Below are 18,637 nucleotides of genomic sequence, written 5' to 3'. Positions count from 1 at the left end.
GGGGGCAGAGGTGAGTGCAGTGACCATTACTAAGGAGAAGGTTCTGGGGAAACTGAAAGGTCTGAAGGTGGAGAAATCACCTGGACCAGATGGACTACACCCCAGGGTCCAAAAAGAGAGAGCTGAGGAGATTGTGGTGGCATTGGTGATGATCTTTCAGGAATCACTACAGGCAGGAAGGGTCCCAGAGGACTGGAAAGTGGCTAATGCAACACCGCTATTTAAGAAGGAGGGAGAAGACGGGAAATTATAGGCCGGTTAGCCTGACTTTGGTCATTGGTAAGATTTTAGAGTCCATTATTAAAGATGAGGTCGTGGAGTACTTGGAAGTGCATGGTAAAATAGGACTGAGTCAGCACGGCTTTGTCAAAGAGAAGACATGTCGCCAAATCTGTTAAGAGTTCTTTGAGGAGGTAACAAGGAAGTTAGACAAAGGAGAACCAGTGGACGTGATTTATTTAGGTTTCCAGAAGGCCTTTGACAAGGTGCCGCATAGGAGACTGTTAAATAAGTTAAGAGCCCATGGTGTTCAGGGTAGGATCCTGGCATGGATAGAGGATTGGCTGACTGGTAGAAGGCAGAGAGTGGGGAGAAAAGGGTCTTTTTCAGGATGGCAGCCGGTGACTAGTGGTGTACCTCAGAGATCGGTGCTGGGACCACAACTTTTCACAATATACATTAATGATCTGGAGGAAGGAACTGAAGGCACTGTTGCTATATTTGCAGATGATACAAAGATCTGTAGAGGGGCAGATAGTATTGAGGAAGCAAGGGGGGCTGCAGAAGGACTTGGAAAGGCGAGGGGAGTGGGCAAAGAAGTGGCAGATGGAATACAATGTGGAAAAGTGGGAGGTTAGGCACTTTGGAAGGAGAAATGGAGGCATAGACTATTTTCTAAATGGGAAGATGCTTCGGAAATCAGAATCACAAAGGGACTTGGGAGGCCTTGTTCACGATTCTCAAGATTGACGTGCATATTAAGTCGGCAGTTAGGAAGGCAAATGTGCGGTCAACATGGTGGAGCGTTGGTTAGCATTGCTGCCTCACGGCGCCAAAGTCCCAGGTTCGATCCCGGCTCTGGGTCACTGTCCATGTGGAGTTTGCACATTCTCCCCGTGTTTGTGTGGGTTTCGCCCCCACAACCCAAAGATGTGCAGGATAGATGGATTGGCCGCACTAAATTGCCCCTTAATTGGAAAAAATGAATTGGGTACTCTAAATTTTTTTTTTTTAAATACTGCTTAAAAACAAAAGCAAGGCAAATGCAATGTTAGCATTCATGTCGAGAGGGCTAGAATACAAGACCAGGGATGTACTTCTGAGGCTATATAAGGGTCTGGTTAGGGTTAGACCCCATTTGGAGTATTGTGAGCAGTTTTGGGCCCCGTATCTAAGGAAGGATGTGCTGGCCTTGGAAAGGGTCCAGAGGAGGTTCCCAAGAATGATCCCTGGAATGAAGAGCTTGTCGTATGAGGAACGGTTGAGGACTCTGGGTCTGTCATCATTGGAGTTTAGAAGGATGAGGGGGATCTTATTGAAACTTACAGGATACTGCGAGGCCTGGATAGAGTGGACGTGGAGAGGATGTTTCCACTTGTAGGAAAGACAAGATGCAACCAACATAATCTCAAACTAATGGTGCGATCCTTTAAAACAGAGATAGAACATAGAACAGTACAGCCCAGTACAGGCCCTTCAGCCTACGATGTTGTGCCGACCATTTATCCTAATCTAAGAACAACCGAACCTACACCCCTTCAATTTACTGCTGTCCATGTGCCTGTCCAAGAGTCGCTTAAATGTCCCGAATGACTCTGACTCCGCCACTCCTGCTGGCAGTGCATTCCACACACCCACCACTCTCTGTGTAAAGAACCGACCTCTGACATCTCCCCTATATCTTCCTCCAATCACCTTAAAATCATGTCCCCTCGTGACAGCCATTTCCACCCTGGGGAAAAGTCTCTGGCTATCCACTCTATCCATGCCTCTCATCACCTTGTACACCTCTATCAAGTCACCTCTCTGCCTTCCTCACTCCAGTGAGAAAAGCCCTAGCTCCCTCAACCTTTCTTCATAAGATATGCCCTCCAGTCCAGGCAGCATCCTGGTAAATCTCCTCTGCACCCTCTCCAAAGCATCCACATCCTTCCTATAATGAGGCGACCAGAACTGGACACAATATTCCAAGTGTGGTCTAACCAGAGTTTTATAAAGCTGCAGCAAAACCTCGCGGCTCTTAAACTCAATCCCCCTGTTAATGAAAGCCAACACACCACACGCCTTCTTAACAACCCTATCAACCTGGGTGGCAACTTTAGAACATAGAACATAGAGCATACAACATAGAACGATACAGCGCAGTACAGGTCCTTCGACCAACGATGTTGCACCGACATGGGAAGTCAAAAAACAAAAGCCATCTAACCTACACTATGCCATTATCATCCATATGCTAATCCAATAAACTTTTAAATGCCCTCAATGTTGGCGAGTTCACTACTGTTGCAGGTAGGGCATTCCACGGCCTCACCACTCTTTGCGTAAAGAACCTACCTCTGACCTCTGTCCTATATCTATTACCCCTCAGTTTAAAGTTATGTCCCCTCGTGCCAGCCATTTCCATCCGCGGGAGAAGGCTCTCACTGTCCACCCTATCCAACCCCCTGATCATTTTGTATGCCTCTATTAAGTCTCCTCTTAACCTTCTTCTCTCTAACGAAAACAACCTCAAGTCCATCAGCCTTTCCTCATAAAATTTTCCCTCCATACCAGGCAACATCCTGGTAAATCTCCTCTGCACCCGCTCCAAAGCGGGATCTATGTACGTGGATCCCAAGATCCCTCAGTTCCTCTACACTTCCAAGAATCCTGCCTTTAACCCTGTATTCAGCATTCAAATTCGACCTTCCAAAATGAATCACTTCACATTTATCAAGATTGAACTCCATCTGCCACTTCTCAGCCCAGTTCTGCATCCTGTCAATATCCTGTTGTAACCTGCAACACCCCTCAACACTATCTTCAACTCCAACAACCTTTGTGTCATCGGCAAACTTACTAACCCACCCTTCCACTTCCTCATCCAAGTCATTTAGAAAAGCCACAAAGAGCAGAGGTCCCAGAACAGATCCTTGCGGGACACCACTGGTCACTGATCTCCAGGCGGAATGCTTTCCATCCACTACCACTCGCTGTCTTCTTTCGGCCAGCCAATTCTGTATCCAGACAGCCAAATTTCCCTGTATCCCATGCCCCCTAACTTTCTGAATGAGCCTAACATGGGGAACCTTCTCAAATGCCTTACTGAAATGCATATACATCACATCCACTGCCCGACTTTCAGCAATGTGTCTCATCACATCCTCGAAGAATTCAATGAGGCTTGTGAGGCATGACCTGCCCCTCACAAAGCCATGCTGACTATCTTTAATCAAACTATGTTTTTCTAAATAATCATAAATCCTGGGCACAATTCTCCCATCGGGAGACTAAGTCCCGACGCTGGAGTGAAAACCGGAGTGTTCCACTCAGGCGTCGGAGGTCGTTCCCAGCCCCCTATTCTCCTGCTCCCGGGGGGCTAGGAGTGGCGTTGCATCATTTACGCACGCCGGGCCTTGGCGCCGCGTAAAAACAGCACCGTGTAAATGACACGACCGGCGCCTTGTAAATGACGTCACCCGCGCATGCGCGGTTGCCGTCCTCCCCGCGGCCGCCCCGCAAGAAGATGTCGGATGGATCTTGCGGGGCAGCGGAGGAAAGGAGGTCCTCCTTCAGAGAGGCTGGCCCGCCGATCGGTGGGCACCGATCGCGGGCCAGACCCCTTTTGAGCCCCCCCCCAGTGCAGGAACCCCCCTCGCCCCCCCACAGGCCGCCCCCCCCCCCCCCCCCCCCCCCCCCATCGTTCCCACGCTGTTCCCGCCGGCAGCGACCAGGTGCGGATGGCGCCGGTGGGAACCTGTCGTATTGGGCAGGTCGCTCGCCCCATCCGGGCCGTAGAATCGCCGCTCGCCCATTACCAATGGCAAGCGGCGATTCTCCCAGCGGCCAGCCATGATTCGTGCCGCGCCGGTTTGGGTGGGGGTGGGAGAATTGCGTGCGGGCGTCGGGGCGGCGTGGCGGGACTCGCGCGGCGCCCGGGCGATTCGCCCACCCGGCGTGGGGGGGGGGGAGAATTCCGCTCCCTATCTCTCAGAATCCTTTCCAATATTTTGCTCACCACAGACGTAAGACTGATGGGTCTGTAATTCCCAGGGATTTCCCTATTCCCTTTCTTGAATAGGGGAACCACATTCGCCTCCCTCCAATCATCTGGTACTACTCCAGTGGAGAATGAGGACGTAAAGATCATCGCCAAAGGTGCAGCAATCTCCTCCCTCGCTTCCCGTAGTAACCTTGGGTATATCCCGTCAGGCCCAGGGGACTTATCTATCCTGATGCTTTTCAAAATTTCCAGCACATCCTCCTTCTTAATATCAACCTGTTCGAGTCTATTAACCTAGTTCACACTGTTCTCATGGGCAACAAGGTCCCTCTCTCTAGTGAATACTGAAGCAAAGTATTCATTTAGGGCCTCCCCCATCTCTTCAGACTCTAGGCACAAGTTCCCTCCACTATCCCTGATCGGCCCTACTCTCACTCTGATCATCCTCACGCCTTGGGGGTTTCCCTAATCCTTCCCGCCAGGGCTTTTTCATGCCCCCTTCTAGCTCTCCTCAGTCCATTTTTTACTTCCTTCCTGGCTGCCTTGTAACCCTCTAGAGCCGAGTCAGATCCTTGCTTCCTCAACCTTACAAGCTTCCTTCTTCCTCTTGACTAGAAGCTTCACTTCTCTTGTCATCCAAGACTCCTTCACCTTACCATTCCTTCCTCGTCTCAGTGGGACAAAACAATTCAGCACTCGCAGCATGTGCTCCTTAAACAATTCCCACATTACTGTTGTGCATTTCCCCAAGAACAATTGTTCCCACTTTATGCTCCTCAGCTCCTGCCTAATATAAGTATAATTTCCCCTCCCCCAATTAAATACGTTACCATACTGTCTCTTCCTATCCCTCTCCATGACATGGTAAAGGTCAAGGAGTTGTGGTCACTGTCACCAAAATGCTCTCCCACCGAGGCATCTGACACCTGGCCTGGTTCGTTGCCGAGCACCAAGTCCAATATGGCATGGTTCATCGTGATAATGGTCATTTGGTTGTGCGTGAACGCGAACCCCATGACCTTTTCCTTTTAAAATCCCTGAGATTGCTGTCCTGCTTCTGGGCCTCCACTAGACCCTCGATCCTAGTCTGTGAGACCTGAACGGCATTCACTGGTGTGCTTTCGGGGGGTGTCCAAAAATATCCATGCCTTAGCCAGTGCGTCGGCTTTTACATTTCATGGGGGGGGAGGAACGATGGTGACTTTGAACTTTGACCATCCCAAAAGTCCTGTTCTGGGCTCTCTCTAAGATGTGACGGAGTAATGGGGCTGAGGGGAGGGGTTTTCCGTCTGCGGAAACAAATCCTCTTGCTTTCCACAGGGGCAGGAATTCCGTAAGGCTGTTGCAGACATAGAGGCTGTCCGAGTATATGTCTGCTGGGCTGGGGAAGGAATCTGGGTGTTCCACTATATATGCGATGGCCGCAAGCTCTGCTGCCTGCGCGCCTAAATGTCCTGGAAGTTTTATTGCTATTTCTTCTAGGGCGCGTCCCTGCACGTTCTCGACATATATACCGCAACCTGTTATGCGCTTCCCATCCAATACTGTGGAAGATCCATCCACATAGATCTTTATGGGCTCACACGTGTCTGTGTGCTGGGGGCTCTGGATTGAACTACCTATCTTTCTGGGGGGTGTTTTAGCAATAAAGGGGCCTGTGTTGTGGTGTGGAGAGATAATTTCACATTCATGGGGGGTTCCGGGGTACTGCAGGTTGTCGGCTAAAAAAGTGTGGGTCTTTGTCCGTTTCACAGTAATGTCCCGTCCCTGCAAGAGAAGGGTCCATCTGGCTGCTCTTATTTGACTGACTGTACCTTCCTTGAGTCGTCCGTCCAGTAAAAGTTGGGTGGGGGTGTGTTCCGTGAGGATTGTGATGGGGTTCATTCCGGTAATGTAACAAAAATACTGAACTGCCCAAAATACTGCGAGCAGGTGCCTCTCACAAGCTGAAAATCCCTGCTCCACAGCATCTAAAATTCTGGAGGCGTAAGCTACGGGCCTTAACTGGTCGTGCCGTTCCTGGAGGAGCACGGCCGAAAGGGTGCGGTCTGTGGTTGCTACCTCTATAGCGTAAGGGGAAAGCGGGTCTGGAACTTGTAGTGCGGGGGCTGCTATGAGTGATTGCTTCAACGCATCCACAGCATCCGTATGCTGCGGAAGCCATTCCCAGGGGGCTCCTTTCTTTAGGAGGTCTGAGAGGGGCGCTGCCTTGCTGGTGAAACCGTCAATGTGGTTTCGGCAGTAGCCAACCAGTTCTAAAAACGACCGGAGGGCTGAAGCGTTCTGGGGAAGGGGCAATTTAGCAATCGAGTCAATCCTTTTATGCTCGATCTCGCGTTTACCATGTGTGATAATTGTTCCCAAATATATCATCTTATCTTCCAAAATCTGGGTCTTTTTGGGGTTAACTTTATAACCAATTGAGTGTAAGAGTTCCAGGAGTTCGGACAGAAGCTCAATGTGCTCTTCCTTGGTGTCTGTCTGCAGTAGTAGGTCGTCTACGTACTGAACCAGACATTCGGGGTGACAGAATTTGGCTAAACCATTTGCCAGCTGTCAGTGGAAAATGGAGGGGGAGTTGTGGAATCCTTGTGGCAGGCATGTCCACGTGTACTGTTGATTTTTAAAGGTGAAGGCAAATTTGTACTGGCACGCCTTTGCCAATGGAATGGACCAGAATCCATTACTGACATCCAAAACCGTAAAGAATCTGGAACTGAGTCCCTGCTTGAGCATGGTCTTGGGACTTGTTGCTACTGTGGGGGCTGCTGCAGGGGTTATTTTGTTGAGTTCCCGGTAATCGATGGTCAGTCGCCATGATCCTTTCTCACTGGCCAATTCGGGGCATTATTAGTGGAGGCTACTGATCTAAGTACGCCCTGCTCTAATAAGCTTTCTATTACCTTTGAGATTTCTCCCTCTGCCTCTTGGGGAAATCCATGCTGTTTTTTGGGGTCTAGGGTCAGGTCCTGTGATCTGTATGGAGCCAGTCATCCGGCCACAGTAGTGTTTGTGGGTCGCGAATGCTGCCCTGTTCTTTTGCAGAACTGCCCTAACCTGCTTGTCCGTACTAAGCGTGGTCGGGTTGAACCAAAATTCGCCTACTGCGCTAATTTTGTTTGCGTATTCTCCTATGTTGAGCGTTGCGGGGGCTCTTGCGGATTTGGCCATTTTCCAGACACACTTGTTGACTGGATCAAATGAAAGATTGTGGGAATTCATGAAATTGATTCCCAGAATGTGTTCTGCTGTGTAGGGCAGATCGACTAAAACTACGGGGTGCTTGGTGGTGATGTTACCGATTTGAATGGGTACAGGGGCTGTGATGTGTCCCTGCTGTGAGTGGCCTGTAAAGCCGCTGAGGGTGATGGTGGCTGTAGTGGGCCACGTGTCTTTTTGAAACAGGGTGGCGGACTTTATTGTGGTGCGGGTCTGTTCCGGTCAGGTCTGTCTGATCTGAACGGGCGCTAACACTATGAATGGGCTCTGTCTTCTTCTTACTCAGAGTGCCCGTCTGCTGGGCTCTCTGTGGCTTTTGTGGGGCATTGCACTCTCGTGCAAAGTGTCCCAACTGTCCACAGTTGTAACACTCCTGTGACTTGGGTGGGGGGCTGTTCTTTCCTTCATTCACCCATGCGGGGCTCTGGTGTGTTTGAACTGCCTGTATATCTGCGTCGGCCTGTTTTTCTTTGAGAATTTTAACTGCGGGTTTGTTTTGTACAGATTGCTCCCAGGTGCGGGACAATCTTTTTACTACCCACTTCTCGTTATGAGCCTCCTCTGAGGGATCATAATTTGCGCACGCTTTCTGTCCTGTTTCTGTGGCACGGGAGATAAGGGTGCGGGTCCATTTGGTCATGTTGTCTGGGGACAAATGGGGACGGTCTAAGTCTCCAAAGACTGCTGCAAAGTGGATCCACAGGCGTGCAGCAAACGCTCGGCTTTCTTTTGCCTGCATTTGTTGGGGCCATCTACGGGGTCACCCCGGTTATACCCGATCGCATCCAGGATCGCGGTATGCATTTCTGCAAGGGTGCCTCCTCCTACATTCTGTGGGTCAGGAAGGGCTGCTGTTACTGAAGGGTCTAAACTTAAAACCGTGAGCTTTACATGCTCTCGCTCATCCAGGCCGTACATGGTCGCCTGCTGCTTTACTCTCGCAAAGAAATGGTGGGGGTCTGAGGTGGGGAGGAATGGTGTGATTTTATCGCACGCATCCCGTAATTGGGTCACTGTTAAGGGGGTGTAGTGTAGAAATTCCGTATCGTCCAATATGGCTGTGCGGTGGGTGGTTACTGGGTTCATTGGAGCCTGAACTATCTGCTCTGTGGGGGGTTGGGGCGCGTTTCTCTTCTGGGGCTTTCCCTGCGCACATGTTCCCTGAACATATCTCTGCGCTGTCTCATTCAACTCTTCCCAATCAGGGCCATCTTCCTCATCTAATTTTGCTCCAAAGGTTTCCTGGAATCCTTTTTGAACTGAAAGCAGAGATTGCAGTTCTGCAATCTGCTTCCGGCACTTTGCGTGGTCTAGTGAGCTTTGACTTTGCTCTGTGGTGGCAGCATGGAGTGCTCTTAATGCTGCCTTGAGGTCACCACACTGTCTCTGCAATGCTTCTACCTGCTTCTCTGTTTCTTCACGTACTAGGACTGCACGTTGTGTGTCCTGATAGGCCTTTTCATATTGGGACTGGAAGCTGCTTAAGTGCGTCAGACAAGACTGGTGTGCCCTTTTGGCATCCTCCACCTCTCCATCTTTTGCTGCCAACTTCCTTCTCAATTCTAAGTTCTCTCTTTCTACCTCGCTTACATCGACCTTACTCATTCGATGTATGCCTTCTACTTCTTTCCGGAGCGTCCTAACGACCTCCTCTGTGCCTCGCAACTGTGCCAAGCAGGACACGATTGCCATCGGCTTGCGAGCTTTCCCTAAGCTCTTCTTGTGGATCGCGCTCAGGGTCTCCCACCAAGTATGTCCTATGCTCCCGGGGCCTGATTCCTCGTTGTCACAGAATTCACTCCAAAGGGGCCATCCTTTTCCTTTGAGGTACTTCCTGATTTCTTCCTCCCAAATGGGACATTGTCCCACTTTACTGCTGCTGGTCGCTGCGACCGCAAATTCCTCGGGGTTCATGAGGCGTTGCATTGCCTGCATTGCCATATTTCCTATCCGAATGCTGCTCTTCAAATTTGGGTCAGGGGTATTAAGGCGGTGCTGTAAATACGGGTACGGCTTTCGCTACTTTCCGAAATACAAACTCCCGACAGTTTTGTCGCAACAAGGTTCAGTTTTACCTTATCGCCCTGTTAGTTACGCATGCATACACACACTTCCGAATTATGAGTATTGATCAGAACTGCTTGAACGCTTGTGGTTTTCTGTTCCCAATTGGATCTCTAATTCAAATTCTGGGTTCTGCCGGAGTGGTTATGCCACTTCTAGATCGGGTCCCGTCAGGATGTCGCCAAATAATGTTGCTAACTTTCCGTTGGTTCAATTGCTCTGTTTTATTACCTTTTGCTCTCGAGTCGTCAGGTATCTTTATGATACCGCCACAAGGTTCAAGTCCGAGTAAGGATCAATAGCCCAATACACCGATTAGTAAGATTCAAATCAAAGCACATTTATTATACACAGTACATAGAACATAGAAAATACAGCACAGAACAGGCCCTTCGGCCCACGATGTTGTGCCGAACCTTTGTCCTAGATTAATCATAGATTATCATTGAATTTACAGTGCAGAAGGAGGCCATTCGGCCCTTTGAGTCTGCACCGGCTCTTGGAAAGAGCACCCTACCCAAACTCAACACCTCCACCCAACACCAAGGGCAATTTTGGACACTAAGGGCAATTTATCATGGCCAATCCACCTAACCTGCACATCTTTGGACTGTGGGAGGAAACCGGAGCACCCGGAGGAAACCCACGCAGACACGGGGAGGATGTGCAGACACAGACAGTGACCCAAGCCGGAATCGAACCTGGGACCCTGGAGCTGTGAAGCAATTGTGCTATCCACAATGCTACCGTGCTGCCCTTGAGAACAAATAAATCTACACTATATCATTTTACCGTAATCCATGTACCTATCCAATAGCTGCTTGAAGGTCCCTAATGTTTCCGACTCAACTACTTCCACAGGCAGTGCATTCCATGGCCCCACTACTCTCTGGGTAAAGAACCTACCTCTGATATCCCTCCTATATCTTCCACCTTTCACCTTAAATTTATGTCCCCTTGTAATGGTTTGTTCCACCCGGGGAAAAAGTCTCTGACTGTCTACTCTATCTATTCCCCTGATCATCTTATAAACCTCTATCAAGTCGCCCCTCACCCTTCTCCGTTCTAATGAGAATTGGGACAAAGTCCAATCACTTGGGACCAGGTACAGGGTCCGCCCCGAAAGGCGGGAAGCCCCTGGGGACTATAAGAGTAATCGCTACTCATGCACAAATTCTACATCTAAGCTACTTCTACAACTAACAGGCCTATACTTAACTTCGGACTGGCCCACCAGGTCAGGGGAACAAATGGCCTTTCGTTCGGGTTCTGAGTCTGCGGGATTCGAAGTTGGTATGGATTGGTAGCTAGGAGCGCCTATCTCATAGAGAGCGTTGAATTAAGACTTCTGTCGGTGGTCACTGCACCGGTCACGGTCAATGTTGGTTCGTGTTGCTGGATGACCCGGGCAGGACGAAGAGGCGAAGAGAGCGATTTGAACTTGGGGCTTAACTCTGAGAGTCCCCAGGGGCTTCCCGCCTTTCGGGGCGGACCCTGTACCTGGTCCCAAGTGATTGGACTTTGTCCCAATTGCTTGGTTCGATTTCTCCAATACTGGAGCGGTTCCCTGATCGATGGGCGGTCTTGAGGTGCTCGTTCACCTCCTTTGTGTTGGCTCCTGCTGGCGCCGGGGAGTCTGGCTTTGCTTTGTGTGTCCAAAATATTACTTATTGTTCCCGGGGACTGCTCATCAGTATGCAGATGGCTGCTACATTGTTATGCTGATGGTCGCTGGTATCGATGTTGTCTGGCCTTTTGCAGAGGTAAATACACAGCAAACCTGCAGCCGCTGGTTTCTGTCTATGTTGGCTGACTTTCCCATCAGCCTTTGCCGTTCGCCATTTTAGAACATAGAACATAGAACAATACAGCGCAGTACAGGCCCTTCGGCCCACGATGTTGCACCGAAACAAAAGCCATCTAACCTACACTATGCCATTATCATCCATATGTTTATCCAATAAAATTTTAAATCGGGAGCTGGCCAATTTAGGTGGCTACAGGGTCATGAAATATCTTTGGCTAACAGGGTTAAGGAAAATCCCAAAGCCTTTTATTCGTATATAAGGAGCAAGAGGGTAACTAGAGAAAGGATTGGCCCACTCAAAGACAAAAGAGGGAATTTATGCGTGGAGTCAGAGGAAATGGGTGAGATTCTTAATGAGTACTTTGCATCGGTATTCACCAAGCAGAGGGACATGACGGATGTTGAGGCTAGGGATGGATGTTTAAATACTCGAGGTCAAGTCGGCATGAGGGATGTTTTGGGTATTCTAAAAGGCATTAAGGTGGACAAGTCCCCAGGTCTGGATGGCATCTATCCCAGGTTACTGAGGGAAGCGAGGGACGAAATAGCTGGGGCCTTAACAGATATCTTTGCAGCATCCTTGAGCACGGGTGAGGTCCCGGAGGACTGGAGAATTGCTAATGTTGTCCCTTTGTTTAAGAAGGGTAGCAGGGATAATCCAGGGAATTATAGACCTGTGAGCTTGACGTCAGTGGTAGGCAAACTGTTGGAGAAGATACTGAGGGATAGGATCTATTCACATTTGGAAGAAAATAGACTCATCAGTGATAGGCAGCATGGTTTTGTGCAGGGAAGGTCATGTCTTACAAACCCTAATAGAATTCTTTGAGGTTGTGACAAAGTTAATTGATGAGGGAGGGGCTGTAGATGTCATATACATGGACTTCAGTAAGGCGTTTGATACAGTTTCCCATGGCAGGTTGATGGAAAAAGTGAAGTCCTATGGGGTTCAGGGTGTACTAGCTGGATGGATAAAGAACAGGCTGGGCAACAGGAGACAGAGAGTAGTGGTGGAAGGGAGTGTCTCAAAATGGAGAAAGGTGACTAGTGGTGTTCCACAGGGATCCGTGCTCGGACCACTGTTGTTTGTGATATACATAAATGATCTGGACGAAGGTATAGATGGTCTGATTAGCAAGTTTGCAGATGATACTAAGATTGGTGGAGTTGCAGATAGCGAGGAGGACTGTCAGAGAATACAGCAAAATATAAATAGATTAGAGAGTTGGGCAGAGAAATGGCAGATGGAGTTCAATCCAGGCAAATGCGAGGTGCTGCATTTTGGAAGATCTAATTCAAGAGCAGACTATACGGTCAATGGAAGAGTCCTGGGGATAATTGATGTACAGAGAGATCTGGGAGTTCAGGTCCATTGTACCCTGAAGGTGGCAACGCAGGTCTATAGAGTGGCCAAGAAGGCATACAGCATGCTTGCCTTCATCGGACGGGGTATTGAGTACAAGAGTCAGCAGGTCATGTTACAGTTGTATAGGACTTTGGTTAGGCCACATTTGGAATACTGCGTGCAGTTCTGGTCGCCACATTACCAGAAGGATGTGGATGCTTTAGAGAGGTTGCAGAGGATGTTGCCTGGTATGGAGGGTGCTAGCTATGAAGAAAAGTTGAGTAGATTAGGATTGTTTTCATTGGAAAGACGGAGGTTGAGGGGGACCTGATTGAGGTCTACAAAATTATGAGAGGTATGGACAGGGTGGATAGCAACAAACTTTTTCCAAGAGTGGGGGTGTCAATTACAAAGGTTCACGATTTCAAGGTGAGAGGGGGAAAGTTTAAGGGAGATGTGCGTGGAAAGGTTTTTACGCAGAGGGTGGTGGGTGCCTGGAACGCTTTGCCAGCGGAGGTGGTAGAGGCGGGCACGATAGCATCATTTAAGATGCATCTGGACAGATATACGAACGGGCGGGGAACAGAGGGAAGTAGATCCTTGGAAAATAGGCGACAGGTTTAGCTAAAGGATCTGGATCGGCGCAGGCCGGGAGGGCCGAAGGGCCTGTTCCTGTGCTGTAATTTTCTTTGTTCTTTTGCTGTTCTATCTACATATTGAGTCAGGAATCCTTCCTGTACACACCTGACAAAATCTGCTCCATCCAAACCATTTGCGCTAAGGAGGTTCCAGTCAATATTAGGGAAGTTGAAGTCGCCCATGACAACAACTCTTGTTACTTCTGCACTTTTCCAAGATCTGCCGCCTAATCTGTTCCTCTATCTCTCTGCTGCTATTGGGGAGTCTGTAGGAAACTTCCAATAAAGTGACTGCTGCTTTCTTGTTTCTGACTTCCACCCATACTGACTCAGTAGACAAACCCTCCTCAGCTACCTCCTTTTCTGCAGCTGTGGTACACTCCCGAATTAACAGTGCCACTCCATGCTCTAAGTTCATCTCCCTGATTCCTGACACTCCTTACATTGAAACAGATGAGGAGGAATTTCTTCAGCCAGAGGGTGGTGAATCTGTGGAACTCTTTGCCTCAGAAGGCTGTGGAGACCAAATCACTGAGTGTCTGAAACAGAGATAGAACATAGAACATAGAACATGACAGCGCAGTACAGGCCCTTCGGCCCTCGATGTTGTGCTGACCTGTGAAACCACTCTAAAGCCCATCTACACTATTCCCTTATCATCCATATGTCTGTCCAATGACCATTTGAATGCCCTTAGTGTTGCGAGTCCACTCCTGTTGCAGGCAGGGCATTCCACGCCCTTACTACTCTCTGAGTAAAGAACCTACCTCTGACATCTGTCCTATATCTATCTCCGCTCAATTTAAAGCTATTTCCCCTCATGCTAGACATCACCATCCGAGGAAAAAGGCTCTCACTGTCTACCCTATCCAATCCTCTGATCATCTTGTATGCCTCAATTAAGTCACCTCTTAACCTTCTTCTCTCTAATGAAAACAGCCTCAGGTCCTTCAGCCTTTCCTCATAAGATCTTCCCTCCATACCAGGCAACATTCTGGTAAATCTCCTCTGCACCCTTTCCAATGCTTCCACATCCTTCCTATAATGCGGCGACCAGAATTGCACACAATACTCCAAATGCGGCCGCACATGACCTCATGGCTCCGAAACTCAATCTCTCTACCAATAAAAGCTAACACACCATACGCCTTCTTAACAACCCTCTCAACCTGGGTGGCAACTTTCAGGGATCTATGTACATGGACACCGAGATCTCTCTGCTCATCCACACTGCCAAGAATCTTACCATTAGCCCAGTACTCTGTCTTCCTGTTATTCCTTCCAAAATGAATCACCTCACACTTTTCTGCATTAAACTCCATTTTTCACCTCTCAGCCCAGCGCTGCAGCTTATCTATGTCCCTCTGTAACTTGTAACATCCTTCCGCACTGTCCACAACTCCACCGACTTTAGTGTCATCTGCAAATTTACTCACCCATCCTTCAGGTCATTTATAAAAATGACAAACAGCAGTGGCCCCAAAACAGATCCTTGTGGTACACCACTAGTAACTGGACTCCAGTCTGAACATTTCCCATCAACCACCACCCTTTGTCTTCTTCCAGCTAGCCAATTTCTGATCCAAACTGCTAAATCACCCTGAATCCCATGCCTCCGTATTTTCTGCAGTAGCCTACCGTGGGGAACCTTATCAAACGCTTTACTGAAATCCATATACACCACATCAACTGCTTTACCCTCATCCACCTGTTTGGTCACCTTCTCAACTCAGTAAGGTTTGTGAGTCACGACCTACCCTTCACAAAACCGTGTTGACTATCTCTAATCAAATTATTCCTTTCCAGAAGATTATACATCCTATCTCTTATAAACCTTTCCAAGATTTTGCCCACAACAGAAGTAAGGCTCACTGGTCTATAGTTACCAGGGTTGTCTCAACTTCCCTTCTTGAACAAGGGGACAACATTTGCTATCCTCCAGTCTTCTGGCACTATTCCTGTAGACAAAGATGACTTAAAGATCAAAGCCAAAGGCTCAGCAATCTCCTCCCTAGCTTCCCAGAGAATCCTCGGATAAATCCCATCAGGCCCAGGGGACTTATCTATTTACACTTTCCAGAATTGTTAACACCTCCTCCTTATGAACCTCAAGCCCTTCTAGTCTAGTAGCCTGGATCTCAGTATTCTCCTCGACAACACTATCTTTTTCCTGTGTGAATACTGACGAAAAATATTCATTTAGCACCTCTCCTATCTCCTCGGACTCCACGCAGAACTTCCCGCTACTGTCCTTGACTGGCCCTACTCTTACCCTAGTTATTCTTTTATTCCTGACATAGCAATGAAAGCTTTAGGGTTACCCTTGATCCTACCTGCCAAAGACTTCTCATGTCCTCTCGTGGCTCTTCTTAGCTCTCTCTTTAGGTGGTTCCTAGCTAACTTGTAACTCTCGAGCGCCCTAACTGAACATCCATGTCTCATCTTTACATAAGCCTCCTTCTTCCTCTTGACAAGTGTTCCGACTGCTTTAGTAAACCACGGTTCCCTTGCTCGACCACTTCCTCCCTGCCTGACAGGTACATACTTATCAAGGACACGCAGTATCTGTTCCTTGAACAAGCTCCACATTTCCATTGTGCCCATCCCCTGCAGTTTTCCTCTCCATCCGATGCATCCTAAGTCTTGCCTCATCGCATCATAATTGCCTTTCCCCCAGATATTTCTCTTGCCCTGCGGTATATACCTATCCCTTTCCATCACTAAAGTAAACGCAATCGAATTGTGGTCACTATCACCAAAGTGCTCACCTACCTCCAAATCTAACATCTGTCCTGGTTCATTACCCAGTACCAAATCCAAAATGGCCTCACCTCTCGTTGGCCTATCTACATACTGTGTCAGGAAACCCTCCTGCACACATTGGACAAAAACGGACCCATCTAAAGTACTCGAACTATATCGTTTCCAGTCAATAATTGGAAAGCTAAAGTCCCGCATAACAACTACCCTGTTGCTTTCGCTCCTATCCAGAAGCATCTTTGCAATCCTTTCCTCTACATCTCTGGAACTTTTCGGAGGCCTATAGAAAACCCCTAACAGGGTGACCTCTCCTTTCCTGTTTCTAACCTCAGCCCATACTACCTCAGTAGACGAGTCCTCATCAAACGTCCTTTCAGCCACCGTAATACTGTCCTTGACTAACAATGCCTGAAAGGACAGTGATAGGATATTTAATAATAACTTTCAAAAGAGAATTGGAAATACTTGAAGGAAAAACAATTGCAGGCACATGAGGGGAGAGCAAGGGAGTGGAAGTAACTGACCACCTCTTTCAAAGATCCAGCACAAGCGGTGTACGCAATGGCCTCTTCCTGTGCTGCTTGATTCTAGGATTTTTATACAGTGCGTTATCACTTGTGCACAGTCTACCTCTCCCCTAATCAGTGCAACAACCTGTCTCTGTTTTTCGCAGACTCTTTCTCTCTGCATGGATTTCAGTGTAAAGAGGTTCTTTACTGTTTTTCCCAGGTACATATTTTCTGTGATGGGAAATGGACTAGCCAGCCAGCTCAATAATCCTGATGTTAAAGTGGATATCACCAAACCAGATATGGTGATTCGTCGACAGATAATGGTACTGCGGACAATGACTAATAAAGTGAAAAATGCTTATCATGGAAATGATGTGACGTCCCACGATACAAGTGAGTAACGTTTCCCAGGAAGGATAACCATTTTCCTTCTTGTGCATTATTTAATGCTTGAACATTAAGGATTAGCTTGTTTGTGAGGGTTGCAGTAACGCAAGGAAAATTATTGGCCGATCAAGGCTGAATACATTGCATCTTCCTTGATGTGAAAGATGAGTGTTGTTTCAGGTGTTGAGGCATGCTGCTGTACCAGGCATGCAATTATTCTGTACAACAAATGCCTATTTATCACTTGAGTGCCAGGAAATTACTATTGTTAAGGACACGGCTGCTGGTAAACTGCGAGTGTTTCCAAATCCCAGAACGGAAAGTTGAAACAATTGTCCCCAACTGTATGTTGCAAATTGATATAATGTGAGGACAGTTTGAAATTCAGAGAATGATGCCCCGGATGGTTTGTGATGATTTAAAAATAAAATGAATGTTTATTAAGCAATAAAATAAACAACAATAAAGTAAAAATCATCCGGAAAGGAATAATTTGATTAGAGATAGTCAACACGGTTTTGTGAAGGGTAGGTCGTGCCTCACAAACCTTATTGAGTTCTTTGAGAATGTGACCAAACAGGTGGATGAGGGTAAAGCAGTTGATGTGGTGTATATGGATTTCAGTAAAGCGTTTGATAAGGTTCCCCACGGTAGGCTACTGCTGAAAATACGGAGGCTGGGGATTGAGGGTGATTTAGCAGTTTGGATCAGAAATTGGCTAGCTGGAAGAAGACAAAGGGTGGTGGTTGATGGGAAATGTTCAGACTGGAGTCCAGGTACTAGTGGTGTACCACAAGGATCTGTTTTGGGCCACTGCTGTTTGTCATTTTTAAAATAAATGACCTGGAGGAGGGCGTAGAAGGATGGGTGAGTAAATTTGCAGATGACACTAAAGTCGGTGGAGTTGTGGACAGTGCGGAAGGATGTTACAAGTTACAGAGGGACATAGATAAGCTGCAGCGCTGGGCTGAGAGGTGGCAAATGAGTTTAATGCAGAAAAGTGTGAGGTGATTCATTTTGGAAGGAATAACAGGAAGACAGAGTACTGGCTAATGGTAAGATTCTTGGCAGTGTGGATGAGCAGAGAGATCTCGGTGTCCATGTACATAGATCCCTGAAAGTTGCTACCCAGGTTGAGAGGATTGTTAAGAAGACGTACGGTGTGTTAGCTTTTATTGGTAGAGGGGATTGAGTTTCGGAGCCATGAGGTCATGTTGCAGCTGTACAAAAGTCTGGTGCGGCCGCATTTGGAGTATTGCGTGCAATTTCGGACGCCGCATTATAGGAAGGATGTGGAAGCATTGGAAAGGGTGCAGAGGAGATTTACCAGAATGTTGCCTGGTATGGAGGGAAGATCTTATGAGGACAGGCTGAGGGACTTGAGGCTGTTTTCCTTAGAGAGAAGAAGGTTAAGAGGTGACTTAATTGAGGCATACAAGATGATCAGAGGATTGGATAGGGTGGATAGTGAGAGTCTTTTTCCTTGGTTGGTGATGTCTAGCACGAGGGGACATAGCTTTAAATTGAAGGGAGATAGATATAGATGTCAGAGGTAGGTTTTTTACTCAGAGAGTAGTAAGGGCGTGGAATGCCCTGCCTGCAACAGTAGTGGACTCGCCAACACTAAGGGCATTCAAATGGTCATTGGATAGACATATGGACGATAAGGAAATAGTGTAGATGGGCTTTAGAGTGGTTTCA

The 18,637-nt window shown here is 47.9% G+C and overlaps 1 protein-coding gene across 1 annotated transcript in view; it reads left to right on the top strand.

Annotated features, from left to right (window-relative positions):
• LOC140418126 (glypican-6-like) overlaps positions 1-16,950 on the top strand; it is a 347,023-nt gene extending 330,073 nt beyond the window's left edge. Inside the window, exon 8 of the mRNA XM_072501539.1 lies at positions 16,767-16,950. Coding sequence (XP_072357640.1) covers positions 16,767-16,950 — 184 coding nt within the window. The remainder of the gene's footprint in view (positions 1-16,766) is intronic.
• The last annotated feature ends 1,687 nt before the right edge of the window (positions 16,951-18,637 follow it).

The sequence above is a fragment of the Scyliorhinus torazame genome, chromosome 5 (genome assembly GCF_047496885.1).
Source record: "Scyliorhinus torazame isolate Kashiwa2021f chromosome 5, sScyTor2.1, whole genome shotgun sequence".
Taxonomy (NCBI): Eukaryota; Metazoa; Chordata; class Chondrichthyes; order Carcharhiniformes; family Scyliorhinidae; genus Scyliorhinus; species Scyliorhinus torazame.
The sequence above is the reverse complement of the archived record's forward strand: the minus strand, read 5'-3'. Positions and strand labels throughout refer to the sequence as shown.